Source organism: Macaca mulatta, chromosome 15 (genome assembly GCF_049350105.2).
Source record: "Macaca mulatta isolate MMU2019108-1 chromosome 15, T2T-MMU8v2.0, whole genome shotgun sequence".
In the NCBI taxonomy this organism is placed as follows: domain Eukaryota; kingdom Metazoa; phylum Chordata; class Mammalia; order Primates; family Cercopithecidae; genus Macaca; species Macaca mulatta.
Genome location: NC_133420.1, coordinates 43,878,889 through 43,902,556, shown reverse-complemented (window position 1 = coordinate 43,902,556; position 23,668 = coordinate 43,878,889). Strand labels below are relative to the sequence as shown.

The 23,668-nt window shown below is 44.8% G+C and overlaps 1 protein-coding gene across 14 annotated transcripts in view; it reads right to left on the bottom strand.

Annotated features, from left to right (window-relative positions):
- The window catches only part of WHRN (whirlin), a 107,887-nt gene that overhangs the window by 22,277 nt on the left and 61,942 nt on the right, over window positions 1–23,668 (bottom strand). For all 14 annotated transcript variants that reach the window (XM_028834916.2, XM_015117004.3, XM_077968239.1 and 11 more), the window contains 3 exons: window positions 2,444–2,646; window positions 1,253–1,289; window positions 600–812 (listed from right to left, as the gene is read on the bottom strand). In XM_028834916.2, coding sequence (XP_028690749.2) covers window positions 600–812; window positions 1,253–1,289; window positions 2,444–2,646 — 453 coding nt within the window. The remainder of the gene's footprint in view (window positions 1–599; window positions 813–1,252; window positions 1,290–2,443; window positions 2,647–23,668) is intronic.

Here is a 23,668-nt window from a genome sequence, read left to right as displayed (position 1 = left end):
TCGGCAAGCACACGTGGCTGTGACTCCCTGGACACACTATAACATTTCAAGCCACGAAGCCTCTGACTGTCCGTCCCTTCCACCCAGAATACCCTTTCCAATACTCGTCTCCAAATCCTATTTCCTCTGTTAAGTCTTCCGAAACATAACCCTTCCCAGTGGATTTCACCACCTCTTCCTTTCTACAGTTTCTGGACCTCAAACAGCTTGGAGCAGCGTTCTCAAAGCTGGTGGCACAGCACAGTCACCTGGAGGGCTTGTGAAGATGACTGACGGCTGGCTCCCATCCCCAGATATGAGGTGTTAACCAGCCTAGGATGGGGCCCGAGTGTCCCTTTTAAGAGCAATCCAGGTGATTCTATGCACTCAGCGTTGGAAGCCACTGCGACAGGGCCCCAATCACAGGGCGCTTTAAATGTCTGTTTCCCCCAGGAGTCTGTGAGCTTCCCAGGGGTGGGAGGCTGCCTCAGTCCCAGGTCTCTGCCCAGGGTTCAGTTCAGGCCTGACCCCTTGTAGGTTCTCAGCAAAGGAGAGGGGGCAGGGCAGGATGCAGAGCCCTGGAAATGCTGAAGCCAGTTGGGAGGCACGGTGCAGGTCACCTTGGCATGGGTGTTGAGCAGCTCGAACAGGGCCATGACAAGGGCCTCCACGGAGACGCTGCCGCCACGGTACTCATCCAGGTAGTAGGCCATGGTGGCGCGCTCCTGCTCGTTCAGCAGGTGCCGAGCCTGCTCCTCCAGCAGCACGCGTGTCTGGTTCCCCAGGCTGCTCAGGGTCACCTGGGAGCCGGCTGGGCCCTTGTAAAATCCTGGCTGCAAGACAGAAAGACAGAAGCCCAGGAATTCTGAGCTGTTGTAGAGCCGAGTGGCCATGCCACTCCCCCTCTGCCCTTCCATCCCGTCTAAGTGTGGTGTCTCATTTGTTACTCTCACTCATAACCCCCAGTACCTTGCCTTGATAGTACTATCTTTCTTAATTAGAATTTGTTTTGTCTTTACACCTCCTTCGCTGAGTATAACCTGCATGAGGGCAGGGACCTGGTCTGCTCTGTTCACTGCCATCAACCCTGGTGCCGGGGTGGTGCCCAGAACCTAGCAGACAGTCATAGATAAGTGGGATGGGGGGTGGGCAGATAAGGGGCTGCCCAATCAGAATGAGGAAGTGTAAGCCACTCGGCACCCTCTGGCTGGCCAGACCTCCTCACTCAGGGAGCTGTGAGGAAGCAGAGGATACCCCTTAGAGGATGCCCTACCTTGTTTATTCCTTCTGTTGTGAGATCGCCAAGAAACCTGTGGGGAAAGACACACGTCTCCAGTTGTGCATCTGAGCAGATCAAATGGGCATGGGCAAGGGACAGGGTGACTCGGGGCAGGAAGAGCAAAGCTTCGAGAGAACCATACATCATGGCCGCCACTCGCTGCCAGTTCAGTCTAGGGGCTATTCAGGGGTAAATGAAACTCTGGACAGACTGGCAGCTTCCAGTCTCCCAATCAGCAGTGTGGACGGCACCTCCAAAACCACCCAGGGTGGGCTCTTGAGTCGTTGCCAACCCCGCAGGACCAGGCAGGTAACACAAGGAGTGGAGGGAAGAAATAGTGATTGACTGGCAACCTCAGGGTCAGGCCAACCCTCAGGAGCTTAGGGGCCAGTGAACTGGAGATCCCAGATGCAACTCGCAGGTGCGGCTCAGCTCCAGCCCATGTGGGCTCAGGCTGCCAGACTTCCTGATTTTAAGAAGCATCCAGAAATCCAGTTTTTTTTATAGAAAACCTGGTGTCTTTATAGATGTTGGCAGGTAACTTTAAAAATGTTTAATACTAATCAGGTGAAAGGAAGGGAAGGGGGAGACACACACACACACACACAGAGAGACAGAGAGAGAGAGAGAGAGATGATCTGTGGTGTATTTGGCCAGGGGGCCACCGGGCTAAGATTTCTGATGAAGATCAAAAGGTGGCACATTACACTGTTGGCAACTATGCAGACACCTGGCAACTGGATCTTAGTTTATGACTTTAAGACCCTCTCACCCAGATTTCTTCATGGGATCCAGCCTGGTGGCCTCTGGCCAAATACACCCCAAAGCATCTCTCTCTTTCCCTCTCCCTCCCTTTCACCTGCACAGATAGATATGGGATGAGGGCAGGGTTATGGTCCCCACTTTTTAGATGAAGCAGTTAAGGTCTGAAGAATGAGTTAAGTAATTTGCCTGGGGACAAATAAAGAATGAGACAATTGGATGTGTATTTCAGCTTTCTGTGGGGAAACTGAGGCCAAGAGAGGAGAGGGATGTGCCCAGGTCATGCCCTGACAGTGGAGGGCCCTGGTGTGGGGACTGCAGGCTGAGAGGAGAGCCAGGGTGGTGGAGGGATGGGAAGTGGCTATCACTGGCTTTCAGAAATGGCCTGGGGTCTGGAGATCGGAGCGAGCAGAGTGGCCAGACCCTGCCGAGTTTGCCATGGTCTCCCCGATCCGGGAACTGGCGATCCACTTGGTCTCGTCCACAGTGGTGCGGGCGTGGGGCAGCCTCCCGACGTCCTTCACTGTCAGGATGAGGTGCCGAGATGACTTAAGCAGCCTGACCGCCTCGTCGTGTAGGATGTTGAGAAAGCTCCACCCATTCACTTCCAGAATCTGGTCCCCAACCTGCCAAGACCACCACACAACACAGTCACCTGGGCTGTTTGCAGGATTCACGCTAGGGACTTCACAGCCCAGATCCCAGTTCTCCTCTGGGCCAGCCTGCCAAGGAGGTCATCCAGGATCAGAGAGGATATGCGGATGCCTGAGGGTCACACAGCAAGTCAACAGCAGTGCTGGCCTTCTGATCCTGACCCAGAGTCCATGCTCTTGTCATTAAAAGGGGGCACATCCCCATGACTCAGCAATGGCTTTGAGGGGTGGGTGGGTCTACGATGACATTCCCAAGGGTCCCCTTACTAGAAACAACAGTCATCTCAGGGCCAAGGTGGGGGTGAAGCTGGGGTAGGATGAGGCAAGCCATGAAGGCGGACATCCGTAATTTCCCTCCTACATTTTTACATTGTTGAGGTTTTTACCTCAACCACGCATTCTTATATTACCTTAAAATGTAAACAACACTTTAATCTACTAAAAGAAAGAGCAATAAATGAGAAAACTAGCTTTCTGTTAAAGCAGTACATATGGCTTAGATTCTTACAAGAAGCAGCTTTATTTTGTAATTAAAAAAAATATTTCTGGCAGGTACAGTGGCTCATGCCTGTAATCCCAGAGCTTTAGAAGAATGAGGTGGGAGGACTGCTTAAGCCCAGTAGTTGCAGACCAGCCTGGGCAATAGTGAGACTATTTTTATTATTAAAAATAATAATAATAGCGAGGCACAGTGGTGTGTGCCTGTAGTCCTTAGCTACTCGGGAGTCTGAGGCAGGAGGATCGCTTGAGTCCAGGAGTTCGAGGCTGCTGTGAACTTTGATTGCACCACCATACTCCAGCCTGGACAACTGAGCAAGATCCTCTCTCTTAAAAAAATTACTTTTAATGAAGGAATTTAAAAATAGAGGCAAAAATAAAACTAACCTTCCAATAAAAACAAATATGTGACAAAAATAGAAGGGGCTGAAAGGGAAGATGCTGCAGGGTATGATGGGACCGCACCTTTAAACTCGGGGTTCCTTTCAGAAATGGGTCAACTGATGTCCAAGGATGGGAAAGGGCTGCCCAGGGTCACGTGCTACTGAGGCCTTGAAGGGCAGCCTCGTAATGCTGGTTATTTTTGGCTGTTTTTCCTTCTCCCCAGTTTCCCGGCCTGCTGAGAGCACATAATCAACTCCCCTAGGTTTAGCCAGCATTTTTCAAAGATTTGGAAAAGGTAAGACAAATGCGAGCTTGGGAGAAAAGATGGGATGACAAAACTGAGTATCAAAACCCTGCTCCTCAGTTCCCTGCCTTTTCTTGAATGCCTCACCCCAGTTGGGAGTTTCCAGTATAGAAAGTGGTTACAAAGACAGACTTGACCTCTCCCCTCTGCACCGGCTTTGACATGCTCAGGGGAGGCTTGCTGCCTCTGCCTCCGTGACCCTAACAGAGTGGGGTCTGTGCTGCATTTCAAGCATTCACTACCATTTACTGCATGCCTACTGTGCGCTGGGATGCTTGCACTGAGCAGGATAACCTGTTCCTGTTCCATTTAGCTCACGATCAAGGGTGAGCTCAGCTTTGTGTGATGACTGAGTTTCCCCTCAGCCTCTCCACACTGTCTCCCCAGGGCCCAGCACACAGTAGGAATTCAATTAAAAAGATCATCAGATGAGGCCGGGCATTGCGGCTCATGCCTGTAATTCCAGCACTTTGGGAGGCTGAGGTGGGCAGATCACTTGAGGTCAGGAGTTCGAGACCAGCCTGGCCAACATGGCAAAATGCCGTCTCTACTAAAAGTACAAAAATTAGCCCAGCGAGGTGGTGCGCCTGTAGTCCCAGCTGCTCGGGAGGCTGAGGCAGGAGGATCGCTTGAACCTCGGAGGCAGAGACCGCAGTGAGCCGACATTGTGCCACTGCACTCCAGCCTGGCTGGGTGACAGAGCAAGACTCTGTCTTAAAAAAAAAAAAAATCAGATTAATAAAAAGACACACATTTCCGTCCATTCCAACTCTAGGACCATCTCTGCTCCAGCTCAGAGATGTACATTACACCAGCCTTCTTTGTCTCTTTATGTGTTTTCTCCTTATCACCAACATCCTATACAGTAGGTATCATGGCTCTCCATTTCACTAGAGAGGAAACTGAGGCTCAGAAAGGTTAAGCACATAGTTTGTGGTCACAGTGCTACTGAAAAGGAGTGCGGATTTGCACACCCAGGTCAGGCCAGCCCCAAGGCCCCTCTGCTTTCTACTACGGGGCTGCTGCCCGGAGCGCTGTTTGGGGACCATGTGATATCGCTTCAAATCCAGCATGTCCAAAGCTACTGCGCTGTCATCCTTTCCCTGCCTGTAGCAGCCAGATCTGAAAACTTCATCCCATCATCAACTCTGCCTTTACTCCCCTGAGCAGATCCTTCAGCAAACCCTGTCCTCCACCCCCATCAGCCCCCTGACCTGGGTTCCTACCTGCTCCCTCCCACGTTCCCGAGCTGGCATCCTCCTCACTGTGCATTTACATCTAAACTGGCCACAGACATAGTACCAGATTAATTTCCTTTTTTTTTTTTTCTTGGAGACTCAGTCTCCCTCTGTTGCCAGGCTGGAGTGCAGTGGCGTAATCTCGGCTCACTGCAACCTCCACCTCCTGGGTTCAAGCAATTCTCCTGCCTCAGCTTCCTGAGTAGCTGGGACTACAGGCGCACACCACGCCCAGCTAACTTTTTGTATTTTAGCAGAGACGGGGGTTTGCCATGTTGCCCAGACTGGTCTCAAACTCCTGAGCTCAGGCGATCCACCTGGTTTGGCCTCCCAAAGTGCTGGGATTACAGGCGTGAACCACTGCGCCCCACCAGTGTCAGATTAATTTCATCAACTTTTTGTTTTAATGACATCTCTCCCTGCTTAAATACCTCCCATGACCCCTCACAATCTAGGAGGAAGCAAAGCAAAGCACTATGATTAAGGGTTTCAAAGACAATCAGACCTGGGTTCAAATCCTAACTCTACCATAAGGCCCCACAAAACTCACAATAGCTTTTGTGCCTCACTTTTGTTGGGAGTAAAAAGGGAGTCCTAGCCCAGGATTGTCCTTCTCCAAATATCTATAGTCAGCAGCATCTCAATGCCACAAGCTTTCACAATGTCCCCAGCAATATCTGCAATTCTCTTTCTCCCTTTCTATGTCTCTGAGCTCCCTGGTTGAGAAGCCAGGGCCCTTGAGAACTTAGGCAACCCCGGTTGGTCTCCCCGTAAAGAGCTTGAGACAAGACCCAACACCTGGCTCAGGGCTTGGTACCCAGCAGGCACTCAGTCAGTGCTTATGCATGCAGGTGTGGATACTCCCCATCCCTATCTCACCTCTGCAGCTCCCTCCTCCCCTCTCTCTCCCAGCTGGCTTTCTCTGATGCTAAGAGGCAGAGCTGTGCAGCTCTCCTAGGTACTCAGGCCTCACTGAGAGTGAGAAACTCGTTCCTGCTGGGCTCGCTGGCACCCAACTTGCTAAACCACCTCCCCATGTGGCAGCTCCACCTCTCATATCTGCCAGGCAGGAATCTTCTCCACTTCCACCTGCTGCTCTGAGCTGGAGCTGGCTGCACTCTTCATCGCGGAAGTGCTTTGTTTCCTTAAGTATCCCGCTCAATAGCTTTCGCTTTCATTGCGCTAAGGGAATCAATTTTAATCTTTCCTTTAACATACTTTATTTCATCCCTGCAGTTTAATTAAAGGAACTGGCATCCAAGAGACCAGCTATGTAAGGGCATCCTTCTGTATGTAAGCCTCTTCCTATGGGTCCAGGCCAGGAGGGCAGTGAGGGGAGGTGACAACTCAATTCCATGAGCATCGACCTGGCCTTCTATGAGGCTGGGGGAAGATCGCCGGATAAAATATAGCATGCCCAGTTAAACTTGAATTTCAGATAAACAAATGCTTTAAAAATATATGTATGTCCCAAATATTGCATAGGGCCTATATATACTAAAAACATTTTATTCATTGTTTATCTGCACTCGAATTTAAATGAGCATCCTGTATTTTTATTACTGAAAATCTAGCCACCCTGCGGTGGAGTTATCAGTCACCTCTGGGGCCTGTGGCTCTTAAGGGGGCTGATTTAGTGTTGTGGCTTCCAAACTTAGGTCACTTCCCTCACCCTGAGCCTGGCACCTGGCACTTATGCAACCTGAGTCCCGGGAATTACAGCATCCCACTTACTTCAGCCTCATCCTAGGCGTTAATAAGCGTGAAATCCCAGGTTGGCTGTGCTAGTCATATTGTCCTCATGCCCGTTAAGTAAATACCTCCCTACCAGATTTGAAGAGGCAGCACGGATTCCTGTGCAATCCGGCTAGGGAACGGCTGTTAAATGGGAGTCACACTTGGGAAACCCTGATGTACTGGGGCATGTAAGCCCATCTTCCCAATCTCTTTTCAATCGTCTCCTGTCTCTTCTTCCTCCAGAGCCTGTGTTCAAACCAAAATGCTAGGTGGGACCGGCTTCAGGGTCTCCATGGGGCCCTCCACAGCATCTGAGTTGGTTTTGAGTGGCTCCCATTTCTGTGTGTCCAGCTCTCTCCCTTTTCCTCTACTTGTTGGAAAGCTTCCCCAGGTCTAGGAGCCCTATCAGAAGAGCAGTCTACATGCTCACTGTGATGTAGAGTCCACAAACCATTTTCAACCAAGTCTGGTGTCTTCCCTGCTGCTAGTGTCCTAGTGTCACCCCATGTGGCCAGTGGAGTGTGGAGTCCCATCCCTACACTGCAGCCTCTAGTTTTAAAGCCAGGCAACCATGACATAGCAGCTGAGTGGTCCCACACAGCTCTCAAGTACAACCTGAGTCTCAGTTTTGTCATCTGTAAGATGGGCATGATACTACCACCAGTTCCCAGGTAGCTGTGAGAATCAAATGGGACCACCCTGCACAGAGCCTGAGACACGTGAGGCTCTCCATGGCTTCTCATGCGCTTCTCTTCCAAATGGAGGAGACAGGTTCAGAAATGTTGAGCGACTTGCTCAAGGTCACTGGTCGTACTGGAAGTAAACAAATGAACCAGCCTTTGAGCCCAATCTTCTCATCTTCTTCCTACCACCCTATGCCACCTTCATCCCAGCACAGCACTGGCGTGTGGGAGATACTTAGGAAACGGTGAACAGATGGGGGAACCTGGCCTTCCTCCTCTCTTGGTCTCACTTCTGTTTGCTTCCCCTTTCCCTTTGGTTGGTGTGATGTGAATTTGGAGGCAGCATGTTTAAAGATCTTACTCTCACTCTTTCCCAAAGAAAACTAAGAGCTCTGTTTGTTTGTTCATTGCAATGTGGCTTTTTCCTACCCACCGAAGCCAACTCAGAGTTAGACGGCACAGGAAAATAAAACAGAAAATACAGGCAAAGATGCTGTATCCATCGGGGCCTTCCAAGGCGTCTCTTATAGATGCAGAGACCAAGGCCCAGAAAGCACAGGGACATGTCTAGGGCCACAAAACGAGGCAACGGCAAAGCCCAGACCCTGGGACAAACCGTGGAAACACTCACATCCCTCCACCAGAGCTCACTGGGACAGGACGTGCTGGAAATAGGAGAGACAGGTGCCAAGTGTGATCGAGTGTCTAATATTGCTCAGCTTGCTTGCAGGGCACTGATGAGGAGGACACGGAAGGATAAATGAATAAAGGCAGCTTTATTTTATTTGTCACCATGGGCATCCTATTTGTCACCACTGATGGAGGAGTGAAGGGTGGACCACGGAATGCCCTTCATTTTAAGGCAGAGGAAAGACTCCTCCATCATCCACAGCCCACTGAGCGACTGGCTCATGTTCAGACGCTCTGAGAAGAGCACGGTGGGGCTTCGATAAGGACAGGATACTGATTTCCCTGAAATTGGCCAACCACCAGGAAGCAGAGAATTCACTTCCCTTAGGTCTGGGGCAGGCGCAGGAGCCCCCAGGAGGAGAGGAGGCCCTTGGAACAGCAGAAACACTCAGTAGACCTCGCTGAGTTAACAGTCCCCTCTTAGTCTCTAAGAGACCTGAGGAAAATAATTTCATTGTTCTAAGCCTTCCTTCCCAAAATGGGAACAAGACCACTAACAGCTAGTGTGTTGCGCAAAGTACGCCAGCGGCCATCTGGTGTGTGTTTCTGAGCACAGACCCAGGAGTCTCTGACTAATTCTACACTCTGCCACTTACTCACTGTGTGACCTTGGGTAATTGACTTCACTTCTCTGTGCCTCAGTTACCTCCTCTGGAAAATGGAGATAACATCAGTACCTGGTTGATAAATGAGTTAATACATTCCCCAGTGTATTGCCAACACTTAAAACACGGTCTGGCACATAATAGGTGCTCAATAAATATTTACCGAATGAACAAGTATGAAGCACATAAACAAGTAGCTAACATACAGCAACTGCATGGGTCTCCACGGGGTCACAATGCAATAAATGCATTTTTGAAAGTCATGCTTATCTCTGAATTCACCAATTGATCACTCACCAACCAAATCAAGCAATTCTACCTCTAGAGTGTCTCTCAGTGCCACCCCCTACCTTTCCACCTACCTTCCCCAGGGCCCTGCCTTTGGCTTCCACTGACCCACACACGTTGACCACACCCATGAAGCTCATATCGTTAACCCCATTTTACAGATGAGGAAGCTGAGGACAGGAAGTAGAGTAACAAGAGCTGGGATCTGGCCTTCATTCTACCAGCCAGCAAGGCCCCTGCACAAACCAATACCACCCTCTCCTTTAAGAAAAGTTAACCTGCCCTTCTTGTACTTCTTACCCCTCCCAGCCTGGGCTTTAAGCCATGCACTCAGTAGGTGCTGTATTCATGCCCGATGAAGGGAACTGGCAGGAAGAACCTGTGGCGGAATGGCAATAGCTTCAAGCTCCCTCGCCAGAAGTTGTTAGGAGAGAAGCCTGCCAACAACCTGATCCCCAGGCTGAGCTGGGAGACGGGAATCCATCCTCCCAGGCCGCGTGCACCTGCACCAGCCACGCTGGGAAGGCCTGAAAGAAGCCGATTTCAGATTGCCTTCAGCACCCTCCCAAGCCTGTGTTAAAACGGATCTTGTGGCTTCGAGGGAGGACCCTGTTGACTGCAGCATTATCACAAGGAAAATTCAAATTCTATTAAAGAGTTTTATTGCAATTATGAATCTTTAATAGTTTTCCATGTCAGGTATAAAACTTTAATGGGCTGTTTTTTTTTCTTTCATTACAAGTGAGCAATGCAGTTTTAATGAGACATTAGTTTTTCCCAACAGTTCAGAAGTCAGTAAACCTTGTCCATATTTTGAAAAAGAAAATAAAAAGATGCAGGTAATCACGAAGAAGGTTCCTGGAGCAAGCTCGGTATGGGCTGGGTCTGGGTGAGCTCTGCACCCAACCCTCTCTGGTTTAGAGCTCTCACAAGGCAGAACCTAACCAGAAACCCTGTGGATGGACCCGGCAAGGCTAAGGCACACTGACTCCCAATATGGTCCATGCTTCCTTCTAGTTCCCTCTTCTGACACTGGCAGATCCGTTGTCAGTACCTGCTTACTGTATTCACCACACAGGCAGCTTCAATGAAGGCCTGCTCTAGCCCAGCCATCAATCAAAACTGAGGCCAGAAAGGGAAAAGAACTTGCCCAAGGTCAAACCCGAGTTCTTCCCACAGGAAAATCTGGCTTCCAAAGTAAACTTAGAGGAACTACAGAGGTGAAACACAGAAAGAATAACAACTACCAACCTCCAAGTGCCTCACTTAGGCCAGCTATCTTGTACAGTTTAGCTCTGAACTTAATAGGCACCACCTGAGACATGGAAGGGTCCGTGTTTCATAGATGACAGCAGTGAGGCTCAGAGAGGTGAAGTTACTAGCCCAAGGACACCCAGCAAGGAAGTAGCAGAGCAGGATTTGAAGCCAAACCAATTGCTATTCTGAGACCCAGACCTGCAGTAATGGAAATGTTCTATAACTAGGTTGTCCAAGAGATTAGCAACTACTATTTAAATTTATAATAAAATTAAAAATTCACTCCCCCAGTCACACAAGTTCCATTTCACTAGCCACATGTGTCTAATGGCGACCATCCTGAACAAGCCTAAACACAGCCCCAGATCAAACCCCTGACCTTCTCCAATTCTTTCCTCCAAGCCTGGTCCTTCTCCAGGGCTCCTCATCTCATTGCTCAATCCTAAAATTCCAAACCCACTGGATCCATCATCAGCCCAATGGATTTTACCTTCCCTTCCAAAAGAACCCTCCACCTTCACTAACTCCACTCGGATCCCAGCCATCCTCGTCTCTCACCTGGATCATTACCGCAGCCTCCTAAGTGGCCTCCCTGCTTCCACTCTCACCACCCTGCCCAATACTTTCCTTATGCAGAAGACAGATTCATTTAAACTGCAAATCTGATCTTGTCACACCCTCCTTTAAAATTCCCCAGTAGCTTCCAAGCTCCTCTACCTAGCCTGAAAGGGGCCTTAGCTTCCCAACCCATCTCACACCTCCCTCCCCCACTGCTTTTTTTCCAATCCATCCATGCTTGCCATCTCTCAGTTCACTCAACAGATGGAGCCCTTTCCCCACTCCAGACCTCGGCACACGCTGTTCCTCTGCCCAAAACATATTTCCCTTCATTCCTCACCTGGATAACGCCTACTGAACGTTCAGGTCTTGGCTCAAATGACACCTCCTCCAAGAAGCCTTCTCCAACTCCAAGGCAGGTATCACTAATCCCCCTCGCCCAGAGCACCCTGCAGCACTCCCCACAGTTTGAGATCGTGCTAGACTACAGGCAGAGAGTTCAAAGTCAGTGTGCTGCACCCCTCTTGAATGGCACATGGGAAGCACCTGACAAATACTTGACGGAATCCATGAATGAATGAATAAACAATTAAATCAATGGATGAGCAGGCGTACAAACCAGCTAGTCCCCTCCCCATTCTGGTTCCTGCAGACAGGCCAGAGACATTTTCCATTTATGTAAAGGTTGCATTTGACAAGGCCAGGGCATGTAGGGAGGCTGGGTACATGCAGTCCAGCTCTATAGGCTGCAGCAGGGAAGGAGCATTTGATTTTTACGATCAAAGGGAAGACAGAGAAGTAAAAACACAAATCGGTTTTGTTTTTGCTGGAATCACACTCTGGGAAATGGTGTACATTTAATCCAGCCCCTCATTCTGGAAGAAAGAAAATTAGGGTGAGAGGTAGAGGAGGGGTGTCACAGGTCCAAGGCTCCCTGGGCAGCTGGGGCAAAGCTGGCCCAGAACCCAGTCTACCACCTGCTTCAAGCTGCTCTGCAGACCTGCAAGAATCAAGTTCTTAAGCTCAGGTCCACAGCCTTCACAGACACAAACAGTGACCAGTTGGAAGATAGGATGGAAGGAAGGGGAAACCTCATTTATAGTAGCAACAGAAGAGAAAAAACTACCAAGGAATAAACTTAACAAGAAATGTACAACACCTATATGAAGAAAACTTCACACACTCCTAAAACACTCTAAATGACTCAACAAATAAAATATCCCCTTTTCTTGGAAAGGGTTCGGCATTATCCAGACATTGGCTCTCTCTCAGCTCACTTACGTACTTAACATTATCCCAACAAAAACATCAACGAGCTTTTGTTAGAAAAGTCAGTAAAAATTCATGGGGAAAAATAAAATTGCACAGGGAAGAGCCTTCGATGCATACTGCTAAGAGGAGGAAGCCAGTCTGAAAAAGCTACACACTGCATGGTTCCAACTATGTGATATTCTGAAACAGGCAAACTGATAGAGACACTGTAAAGATTAGTGGTTGCCTGAGGCTGAGGGAAGGATGAGAAGAAGAGCACAGATGATTTTTAGAGGGGTGACACTCTTCTGTATGACACTATACTGTTTAATACATGACACTATGTATCAATCAAAATCCACGGAACTGTGAACTCTTACATAAAGTATGGACTAATAAAAATATTATCGATATTGAAGGCCGGGCGCGGTGGCTCAAGCCTGTAATCCCAGCACTTTGGGAGGCCGAGGCGGGTGGATCACGAGGTCAGGAGATCGAGACTATCCTGGCTAACATGGTGAAACCCCGTCTCTACTAAAAATACAAAAAACTAGCCGGGCGTGGTGGCGGGCGCCTGTAGTCTCAGCGACTTGGGAGGCTGAGGCGGGAGAATGGCGTGAACCCGGGAGGCGGAGCTTGCAGTGAGCCGAGATCACGCCACTGCACTCCAGCCTGGGAGACACAGCGAGACTCTGTCTCAAAAAAAAAAAAAAAAAAAAAAAAAAAAAAAAAAAAAAATATTATCGATATTGGCTTATCAACTATAACAAATGTACCTCTTGTACACTAACACGAAATGTTAATAATAGGGGAGAATGTATGTGGGAAGGGTTGGGGCAGAGGAGGTATAATGGGAACTCTGTAGTTCCCACTCAATTTTTCTGTAAACCTAAAACTGCTCTAAAAAAATAAATCTATTGGTCAGGCGCAATGGCTCACGCCTGTAATCCCAGCACCTTGCGGGGCCAAAGTGGGTGGATCACCTGAGATCAGGAGTTCAAGACCAGCATGGCCAACACGGTGAAACCCCGTCTCTACCAAAAATACAAAAATTAGCCGGGCATGGTGGTAGGCGCCTGTAATCCCAGCTACTTGGGAGGTGGAGGCAATGGCTTGAACCTGGGAGGCAGAGGCTGTAGTGAGCCAAGACTGCGCCACTGCACTGCAGCCTGGGCGACAGGGTGAGACTCCATCTCAAAACTAATAAACAAATTAAATAAATCTATTAATTTTAAAACATAAAATAATTTTATTATTTAAATATAATAAAAAATAAAAAAAACTTTTTGTTATTTAAAAATAAAAACAATTGTTTTAAAATCTAAAAGTATAAAATGCAAGAATGGCTATGAAAAACCCTGATACAGAAAAGCTACTAGAGAAGCTACCAGGCACTAAAGCCTGCTCTAAATCCTCCGTAATTACACCAGTGTAGCACTGACTCATGAGTAGACAGACAGACGGCGAAACAGACTAGAAATAGGCCCAAGGACACACAAAATTTTAGTGTACGATAAAGGTGGCACTACAAATCACTGTGACAAAGACAGACCTTTTTTTTTTTTTTTTTTTTTTTTGAGACGGAGTCTCGCTCTGTCACCCAGGCTGGAGTGCTGTGGCCGGATCTCAGCTCACTGCAAGCTCCGCCTCCCGGGTTCACGCCATTCTCCTGCCTCAGCCTCCTGAGTAGCTGGGACTACAGGCGCCCGCCACCTCACCCGGCTAGTTTTTTTGTATTTTTTAGTAGAGACAGGGTTTCACCGTGTTAGCCAGGATGGTCTCGATCTCCTGACCTCGTGATCCGCCCGTCTCGGCCTCCCAAAGTGCTGGGATTACAGGCTTGAGCCACCGCGCCCGGCCAAGACAGACTTTTTAATACACAGTAGTAGGATAAATGGGTAGCTATTTAGAAAAAGATAAAATATATCATACCCTCCATAAGACTAAATGCCAAACAGATCAGAGGTCTAAAGGAAAAATGTATTTATAGGCATTAAGAGAAAAAATAGGTAAGTTCATCTATACCTTGGGCATAAGGAAACATGTAACCTGACTCAAATTCAACAAAAGAAAGGATTAATTAGATATAAAATATATAAAACTTTTGTATTAAAAACTCTATAAGCAAAGTCAAAAGAAAATGACAACCAGCATGTTATGGGCTGAATGTTTGTGTTCCCCCAAAACTCCTACCCTAACCCTGAATCTGATCGTATTTGAAGATAGGGAGGTAAATACAGTTACCGTCTAATCCAATGGTGGGGTCCTAATCCAATAGGGTTGGTGCCCTTTTAAGAAGATGAAGAGACACCTGAGTCCTTTCTGGGCCCTGTGAGGACATGGTAAGAAGGCAAGCCATGAAGATAGCCCCTACCAGGAACTGAACTGGCCAACACCTTGACCCTGGCCTTCCCAGCCTACAAAAGTCCTATTGTTTAAGCCACCTTGTCTTTGGTATTTCAGTCAGCCTAAGCTGACTAAGACACATGGAGAGAACACTTGCAGTATATACCACAGATAAAGAGCCAGTTAGCTCTAATATTTAAGGAATTCTTAAGTTTTAGGGGAAAAAAGATCCAAAATCCTGAGAGCAAAAGGATAATAAAAGACATGAACAAGTTACAAAAAGACATTATAAATGGCCATTAAATATATGAAAAGATGTTCAACTTCACCCATAATAAGAAAATTGCACAGCCTGGGGAATATGGTGAAACCCCATCTCTACAAAAAATACAAAAAATTAGCCAGGTGTGATGGTGCATGCCTGTAGTCGCAGTTACTTGGGAGGCTGAAATGAGAGCATCACTCTAGCCTGGGAGGCGAAGGTTGCAGTGAGCCGAGATCATGCCATTGCACTCCAGTCTGGGTGACAGATTGAGATCCTGTCTCAAAAAAGAAAAAAAAAATTGCAAAATAAAGCTACATCAAGATACCATTTCTCACCTATCAGACTGAGAAAAAAATTTAAAACTTTACAGTGACTGTCAGCTATGGAAAAACAGGCACACTTTTACATAGCTGGTGGGAATTCAGGATGGTCCAACACTTAACAGAATCCTACTTTTTTTTTTCGAGACGGAGTCTCGCTCTGTTGCACAGGCTGGAGTGCAGGAGTATGATCTCGACTCAATGCAAGCTCTGCCTCCTGGGTTCACACCATTCTCCTGCCTTAGCCTCCTGAGTAGCGGGGACTACAGGTGCCCGCCACCACGCCCGGCTAATTTTTTGTATTTTTTAGGAGAGACGAGGTTTCACTGTGTTATCCAGGATGGTCTCGATCTCCTGACCTCGTGATCCACCTGCTTCGGCCTCCCAAAGTGCTGGGATTACAGGCATGAGCCATTGCGCCCAGTCAACAGAATCCCACTTTCAAAAATTTACCCTGAAGATATAGTTCCCAAAGTAATAAAATACATATGCACACAGTTACTCACTGAAGCACTGTTTGTGATTGTAAAACACTGAAAATAGCCTAAATGTCCATACAGAGGAGGACGGTTGGATGAAGTATGGTATAGCCACACAGCAGAGTACACATGGCTGTCAAAAAGAATGACAAAGACCTCTGTGCACTGACATAACATTTCCAGGATATTGTGCAATTAAGTGCAAAAGAATATCTATAGCATGCTATCTTTTATAGAAGAAAGAAAGCTTATAGATATAAATCTACTTATTTTTGCAAAAAGAAACAAGAGGAATAAACCAAAAACTTATTTGGGTGCCTTTAACGAGTGGGTGAAAATGGGTAGAAGAGACGTGGGGAGTCATACTCTGAGTGCACCTTTTTGTATAGTTTTGATGCTTTAGCACTCAGAAAGTAAAATTAAATCAATAAAGACAAGGGGAAACCCTATTCGATGCCAGCAAAAACAAATGAACCTCGTTCATATGAATAACATAATTCAGCTGAAGCAGGAAGCAAAATAACTAACCAAAGTAACAGAGTACTTTGACTATAAACCCTCAGTTTAAGGACAAAATAAACTGCAAACAAATCAGAAGCCCTACTTCACATGGCAATTCTGAAACTACTTTTGTGTCTTGTAAAATTGGGCAAATGGGTAAACATTTAAGGTAGGATCTTGATGTCTCACTGTTGAAGAAATGGGAGAAGCTAGGAAGAACTACGTAATGTTGCCTAGAAGAGGAGGTATCAGTATGAGTGAACTCATGTTTTAGACAAATACTGAAATATCTATATTTCATGTATATCTCTATGTACACACATACATACAGATATATGTATGTACACACATGTATACAGATATATGTGTACACACATGTATGAATATGAGTGTGTATTATATGTATACAGTTGACCCTTGAACAATATGGGTTTAAGCTGTGTAGGTACACTCACATGCAGATTCTTAAATATATTGGAATCTTTGGAGATTTGTGACAATTTGGAAAAACAGATGAGCCATGTAGCCTAGAAATACTGAGAAAATTAAGAAAAAGGTATGTTATGAATGCATAAAATACATGTAGATAGTCTACTTTATCATTTACCATCATAAAATATACACAAATCTATTATATTTATTTATTTATTTATTGAGACCTCTGGAGTCTCTCTGCCGCCTAGGCTCCAGTGCAGTGGTCTGATCTCAGCTCATTACAACCTCCATCTCCTCAGTTCAAGCGATTCTCCTGCCTCAGCCTCCCAACTAGCTGGGATTACAGGCATGCACCAACATGCCTGGCTAATTTTTGTATTTTTAGTAGAGACAGGGTTTTACCATGTCGGCCAGGCTGGTCTTGAACTCCTGACCTCAAGTGATCCGCCCACTTTGGCTTCCCAAAGTGCTGGGATTACAGGCCTGAGCCACCGCACCCAGCCACAAATCTATTATTTTTTAAAGTCAAAAAGAAATTTTTTTTGAGATTTAGTCTCACAATGTTGCCCAGGCTCAGTGCAGTGATGCAATCTTGGCTCACTGCAACCTCTGCCTCCTGGGTTCAAGTGATTCTTCTGCCTTAGCATCTCGAGTAGCGGGGACTACAGGCGTGCACCACCATACCCAGCTAATTTTTTTGTATTTTTAGTAGAGATGGGGTTTCACCATGTTGGCCAGGCTGGTCTCAAACTGAGATTACAGGTGCCAATCACCCCGCCCGACCTAAAAAATTAAGATTTATCAAAACTCACATACACAAACACTTGCAGATAATACATGGCACCATTCCCAGTCAAGAGAAATATAAACAAACAAAAAGCTGCGGTATTAAATCATAACTGCATAAAATTTACAGAAGTACACATGGTAGTACTGTAATAATCTCATAGCCACCTTCTGTTACTAGTTCAGTGTGCTCAAGTTTTGAAAGTATCAGCTTAAAACGCCATGTGCTGCTCATCATCTCTGCATGAGCAGTCTGTCTCTACAGTAAATTGCATATCATAGTAAAAAGTGGTCTCTTGTGGCTCTCCTATATTTTTCAACATATCTTGTGCACTACCATAAAGCTTGAATAACATAGGACCCCCTAGGAAGTGCCACTAGTGATGCTGGAAGTGCTCCCAAGAAGCAGAGAAAGTCATAATATTATAAGAAAAAGTTGCATTGCTTAATATGTGCCACAGATTGAGGTCTGCAGCTATACTCGACCACCATTTCAGACAGATGATTCATCTTGTAAACAGACGATGTAAACTTATGGAATCAATACATTCAGTAAGTCACTATAAATGTATTTTCTCTTCCTTATGATTGTCTTCATAACATTTTCTTTTTCTAGCTTTATTGTAAGAATATGGTATATAAATATATAACATACAAAATATGTGTTAATTGACTATTGGTAAGGCTTCAGGTCAATAGTAGACTATCAATAGTTAAGTTTTTGGAGAATCAAAAGTTATATGTGAATTTCAACTGTGTGGGAAGGTTGGCACCTCTAAGCCCTGCATTGTTTAAGGGGTGACTGTGCATACAAATGCAGGCATGTATATTTCCTAGCTTTGTCCACTAAAAGGTCTGTTAGTCATGACACCTCAGTAGCAATAAACTCATCTAGCCCCCAGACCTTGATATCTAAATGCCATTCCCCACTGCGAGAAATCATGGCCTAGTGGAGAATGGCTGGTTTCAAGGCTGGGCAGGAAAAGTACAAGATGAGCCTGAACCATCTTCTTGAGCCAGAAAGTAAGGAAATTCTCTAAGAATGACAGATGCATGTCAAATGGACACAGAAGCCAGGCTGAAGGTTCTGCCATACCCAAATCTGGGACACTCTAAGTATCAAAGTAAATAATGCCAATAATAAATAACAAAGTAAGAAAGCATGAATCCATATTTATACTTATAAATAAATAAATCACAGGATAAAGCTCCTCTATACAGTAAAACACCAAGTGAGGTTTTAAAAATTTTGCAAAACAACTGAATCAGGCAAAACTAGTAGGTAAATTTTGACACAGAACAGAATATTTACAGTCTCAAAATATCACCTGAAAATATGTTATTTATTATAAAAGGAAAAACAGTACAGAAACCTGGCAGACATTACTTACCCAAGTGATCAGGGTTACCCTCACTAATAACGGGACAAACTAACATCACAGGACCCACCAAGGACCTGACATCACAGCTAGCATGATCCTGCCAAAATGCATAACCTAATCCAATCATAGGAACCATAAGACATCCCAAATAGAGAAACATTCTACAAAATAATGAGCCAGAATGTTTCAAAAATATCAATGTCATAGGAAGATAAAGAAAGGCTGAGGAACTGTTCCAAATTAAATGAAACTAAACAATCATAAAAACAAAATGCAACACGTGATCCTGGGTTGGCTCCTGGACTGGGAGCAGAAAGAACTGCTACAAGAGGACATTACTGGGACAAATGGCAAACGTTGGGGCGATGCAGATTGGATAATGGCACTGTACTGATGCTAAATTTCCTGATTGTGATCATTGTTCTGTTATTATGTTAAATGAATGTCCTTGTTCTTAAAGAAAAAAAATACTGAAGTATTTAGGAATAAAGAGGCATGAGCTAGATAACTCCAGTGCTTTAGAAGGAAGAAGAGAAAAATAGCAAGATAAAGCAAATGTGGCTAAACATGAAAAACTAGTGAATAGGGGTGAAGGGCTGATATGGCTTGGATATTTGTTCCCTACAAATCTCATGTGATCCCCAATGTTGCAGGTGGGCCCTAGTGGGAAACATCTGGGTCATGGGAGTGGATCCCTCATGAATGCCTTTGTGCCCTCCCCATGGTAATGAGTTACCAGGAGATCTAGCTCTCAAAAAGAGTCTGGGACCTCTCTGCTCTCTCTCTTGCTCCCTCTGTTACCATGTGACAAGCCTGCTCTCCTTTGCCTTCCGCCATGAGTGGAAGCGTCCTGAGGTCCTAAAGCAGATGCTAGCACAGCCTGCAGAACAGTGAGCCAAACAAAACTCTCTTCTTTATAGATTACCCAGGCTCGGGTATTCCTTTAGAGCAACGCCAAACACACAAATACAAGGGTATACGGGAGTTCTTTGCAGTATTCTTGAAATTATTTCAAAATAAAATGATTTAAACAAAAGCAAAAAACAAAAACAAAAAAATTCTAGGTTCAGTCCTTTGTGGGGTGTATCAGATATCAGAATCTAGAGTGCATTTCCATTTCTGTGCTTCATAAAGAAGGAAATTGACCTGCTTTTCCAAATACATGGGAATCTCCCAACTCCTACCAAGAAGAAAGCAGTACCACTGAGGCCAGCACCAGACAATGGAAGAATATTAGACAAGAGCCAAGTGTCTCCCAAGGGCAAGAGCTATAGTAAGTGTTGGTAATATTGTACACATCATATGAGTATCCTACACTGCTGGACCAATCACCACAAACTCAGTGGTTTAAAGCAACATAAAGTTATTATCTTACAGTTCTGGGGTCAGAAGTCTAATATAGATCTCACTGGGCTAAAATCAAGATGTCAGCAGGACAGAGCTCCTTTTTGGAGAGTCTGGGGGACAATCCAATTCCTTGCCCTTTCCAAGTTACTAGAGGCCTCCTACCTTCCTACGTTGGTAGCCCCTTCTTCCATCTTCAAAGCCAGCATCCTCGGGCCAACAAGGCCTTCTCATAGAGCCACCTCTCTGGTTCCCTCCTTCTGCTTCCCATCTCTACCTCAACAATCCTTGTGATGACACAGGACCCACCAGGATAATCCAGGATCATCTCCCTACCTCAAGGCCAGCTGAATAGGAGCTTTTATTCCCTCTGCCATATAGCCCAACATAGTCACAGGTTCTGAGGATTTGGATGTAGACATTTTGGAGGATCCATTATTGCGCCTACCATATTTGTGGTAACAAAAACATGGTGGACATTCATGAATAGCCAAATAGAACAGAACACCAAAAGGTCCCTGTACTAGTCCATTTTCACACTGCTGATAAGGGCATACCCAAGACTGTGTAATTTATAAAGAAAAACAGGTTTAATGGACTCACAGTTCCACGTGACTAGGTAGGCCTCAAATCATGGAGGAAGGTGAAGGGTAACGTTTTACATGGCAGCAGGCAAGAGAGAAAATGAGAGCCAAGCAAAAGGGGAAACCCCTTATAAAATCATGAGATCTCATGAGACTTATTCACTACCACAACAGTATGCGGGGAAACCGCCCCGATTCAATTATCTCTCACTGGGTCCCTCCCATAGCACGTGGGAATTATGGGAGTACAATTCAAGATAAGAGGTAGGTAGAGACACAGCCAATCCATATCAACCCCCCTACCCCATCTAGATGAGGAAGGGTTAGTGGGGCATCCGGCACTTCACCAGCTGAAGCACAACTTGGTTGAAACTTGCTAAGAAGCATTTGACAAAATGGTGCAAAAACTTTTGCAATTTTACTTCTAGGAATTAATTCCAACCAAATAACCATGGTTATACAGAATTTAAATCTACAAAAAGAATTTAGACTCCCTCCAAAAAGTCTGTGAATTAGTGTTAATCAAATACTGCATGGTATATCCATATAGTAATTATTATACTGCCATTAAAAATGATGTCATATAATATTTAGTCAGATATAATTATTTTTTCCAATTAAACTTAGAAAAATTGCAAAACCAATAACATAATGACATAGTACAAATAGTCAAACAGTAAAAAGGGGGGTATATACAAACTGTAAAAATCTCCCCCACAAAACCCCTTTCTCTTAAAAACACATCTCCATTCCTGAAATCTAAAGTCCCAGGATAAGTTTCTTGGACATTTTCTCAGGGATTCTCTTCACATACACAAGTATGGACAAATAAATATATTCCTCTTTTTAGAAACGCAAAAATGGGATCACATAACCACACTCTGTAACATGCTTTTTTAAAGTTAATATTTTGCAAAGGTCTTTCTCACATGAAGGATCTGAATGCTATATTTATATATATATAATATATATATAAATGTTATATATATATAATATATATATAAATGTTATATATATATAAATATATATAAATGTTATATATAAATATATATTTTGCTATATTTATATATTATATATATAAATGTTATATATAAAAATATATAATTTCAAATATATATAATTTTAAAATATATATAATTTTAAATATATATATTTTAAATATATATACAATTTTAAATATATATAATTTTAAAAATATCTATAAATGCTATATATATATATATTTAAGCACACCTCTGCTGGCAGGATAAATGCTAAAGTGTTATGGAAAGTGGGGGAAAGAAAACAGTCTGATCCCAGTTTTGCTGAAATATTTGTATCCATATTATATTCCATGTAGGCATAATACACTGAAAGGTTATAGAACAAAACTGGCACTAGTTTTCCCTAAGTGTAGGGTTTTCTCTGTTTTCTACAGTGAACATGCTTTACTTTTGAATTCAGGTTTTCTAATGTTATTATTATTATTAGACAGAATGTCACTGTGTCACCCAGGCTGGAGTGCAGTGGTGTGATCTTGGCTCACTGCAACCTCCATTTCTTGGGTTCAAGCGATTCTTGTGCCTCAGCCTTCCAAGTAGCTGGGATCACAGGCGTGCACCACCACGCCCAGCTAATTTTTGTATTTTTAGTAGAGATGGAGTTTCACCATGTTGCCTAGGCTGGTCTCAAACTCAGGGTATCTGCCCACTTTGGCCACCCAAAGTTCGGGATTACAGGCATGAGCCACTGCACCTGGGCTCTAATGTTATCTTAATGTTGCCTATCTAATATGGTCTTCAACTCTGTTCAAGGGACTGAGAAGAAATATGCCAAACTGTTCATATGAGCTGCCTCCAAGTAATCAATTCCAGGCAATTTTAATTTCAAGCTCTTTATTCATTTTCTGCACTTCTCCAAATTGTATACAAAGACCATACTGTCAAGTGTAAAAAGAAAAAAATCCACAACTAAATGAAAAAATTTGTGGGGAGACAAGCCATAACACAGGCCACCATCATCTCCCCCGCCTTCTCTAACATCTCCCTCGATGTTTGGGGGTCTGGGGGAGAGTGGGTCTAGGCCCTCGGCAGACATGCCATGCCACGCTGGAGAAGAATCTCCTTTATCTCACCCAGTCCGTTCCATGCCTCTTAGTAATTTGGGATAAATCATTTCTGCCCCACACTGGGCTCTGAAGTCTGCTGGCATAGATAGGCTTGGAGGCGGTTTAATCTCCTCTGGAAAGGTCCTCTGAGGTTTCTCTCATTTGTTGCTCCTTTTAAAACCTGATTTCAATTAGAAACAGCTAAATGCCTGACTTCAAGGGAATGGTTAGGTAAATTATAATTTAGCCCCAAGATGGAATACGATTATGCAACTATTATAAGTTGTACCCATAAGTATTTACGTGGGAAAATGCAGATGAGAATGTGAAATGCAAAACAATGTATATGATAGAAAGCAGGTCAAAGAATACAGAGAAGAGAATGACAGAAACTACACCAAGATGCCAACAGATGGAAACAACCCAAACATCCATCAACTCATGAATGGATAAACGAAATGCGGTATCACCACATAACAGAACACTATTGTCATAAGAAGGAATGTCCTGGTAGATGCTACAACATTATGCTAAGTAAAAGGCGGCAGACACAAAGCCACATATTCTATGATTCATTGATATGAAATGCCCAAAACAGGCATATCTAGAGAGACAGAAAGCAGATTAGTAGCAGTTTTCAGGGAGTGAAGACAGGGAGGAATGGGATGTGATGACTTCATGGGTACAGAGAGTGTTTCAGGGGTGATAAAAATGTTCTGAAATTATATAGCAGTGATGGTTGCCCAACCCTGTGAATATCCTAAAAACCACTGATTTGCACACTTTAAAAGGGTGAATTTGATAGCATATGAATTGTATCTCGAAAACCAAACGATGGTAATAAAGGCTGGCTTTAGAAGGCAGGATGTCTGGGTCCTACTTTCTGCATGTGTTTGTGTGTGTATTATGTATTGAACTTACTACTTTAGTAGCTGGAAAAATAAAACTAAAAACAAAGGGTTTGGCTCAAACCC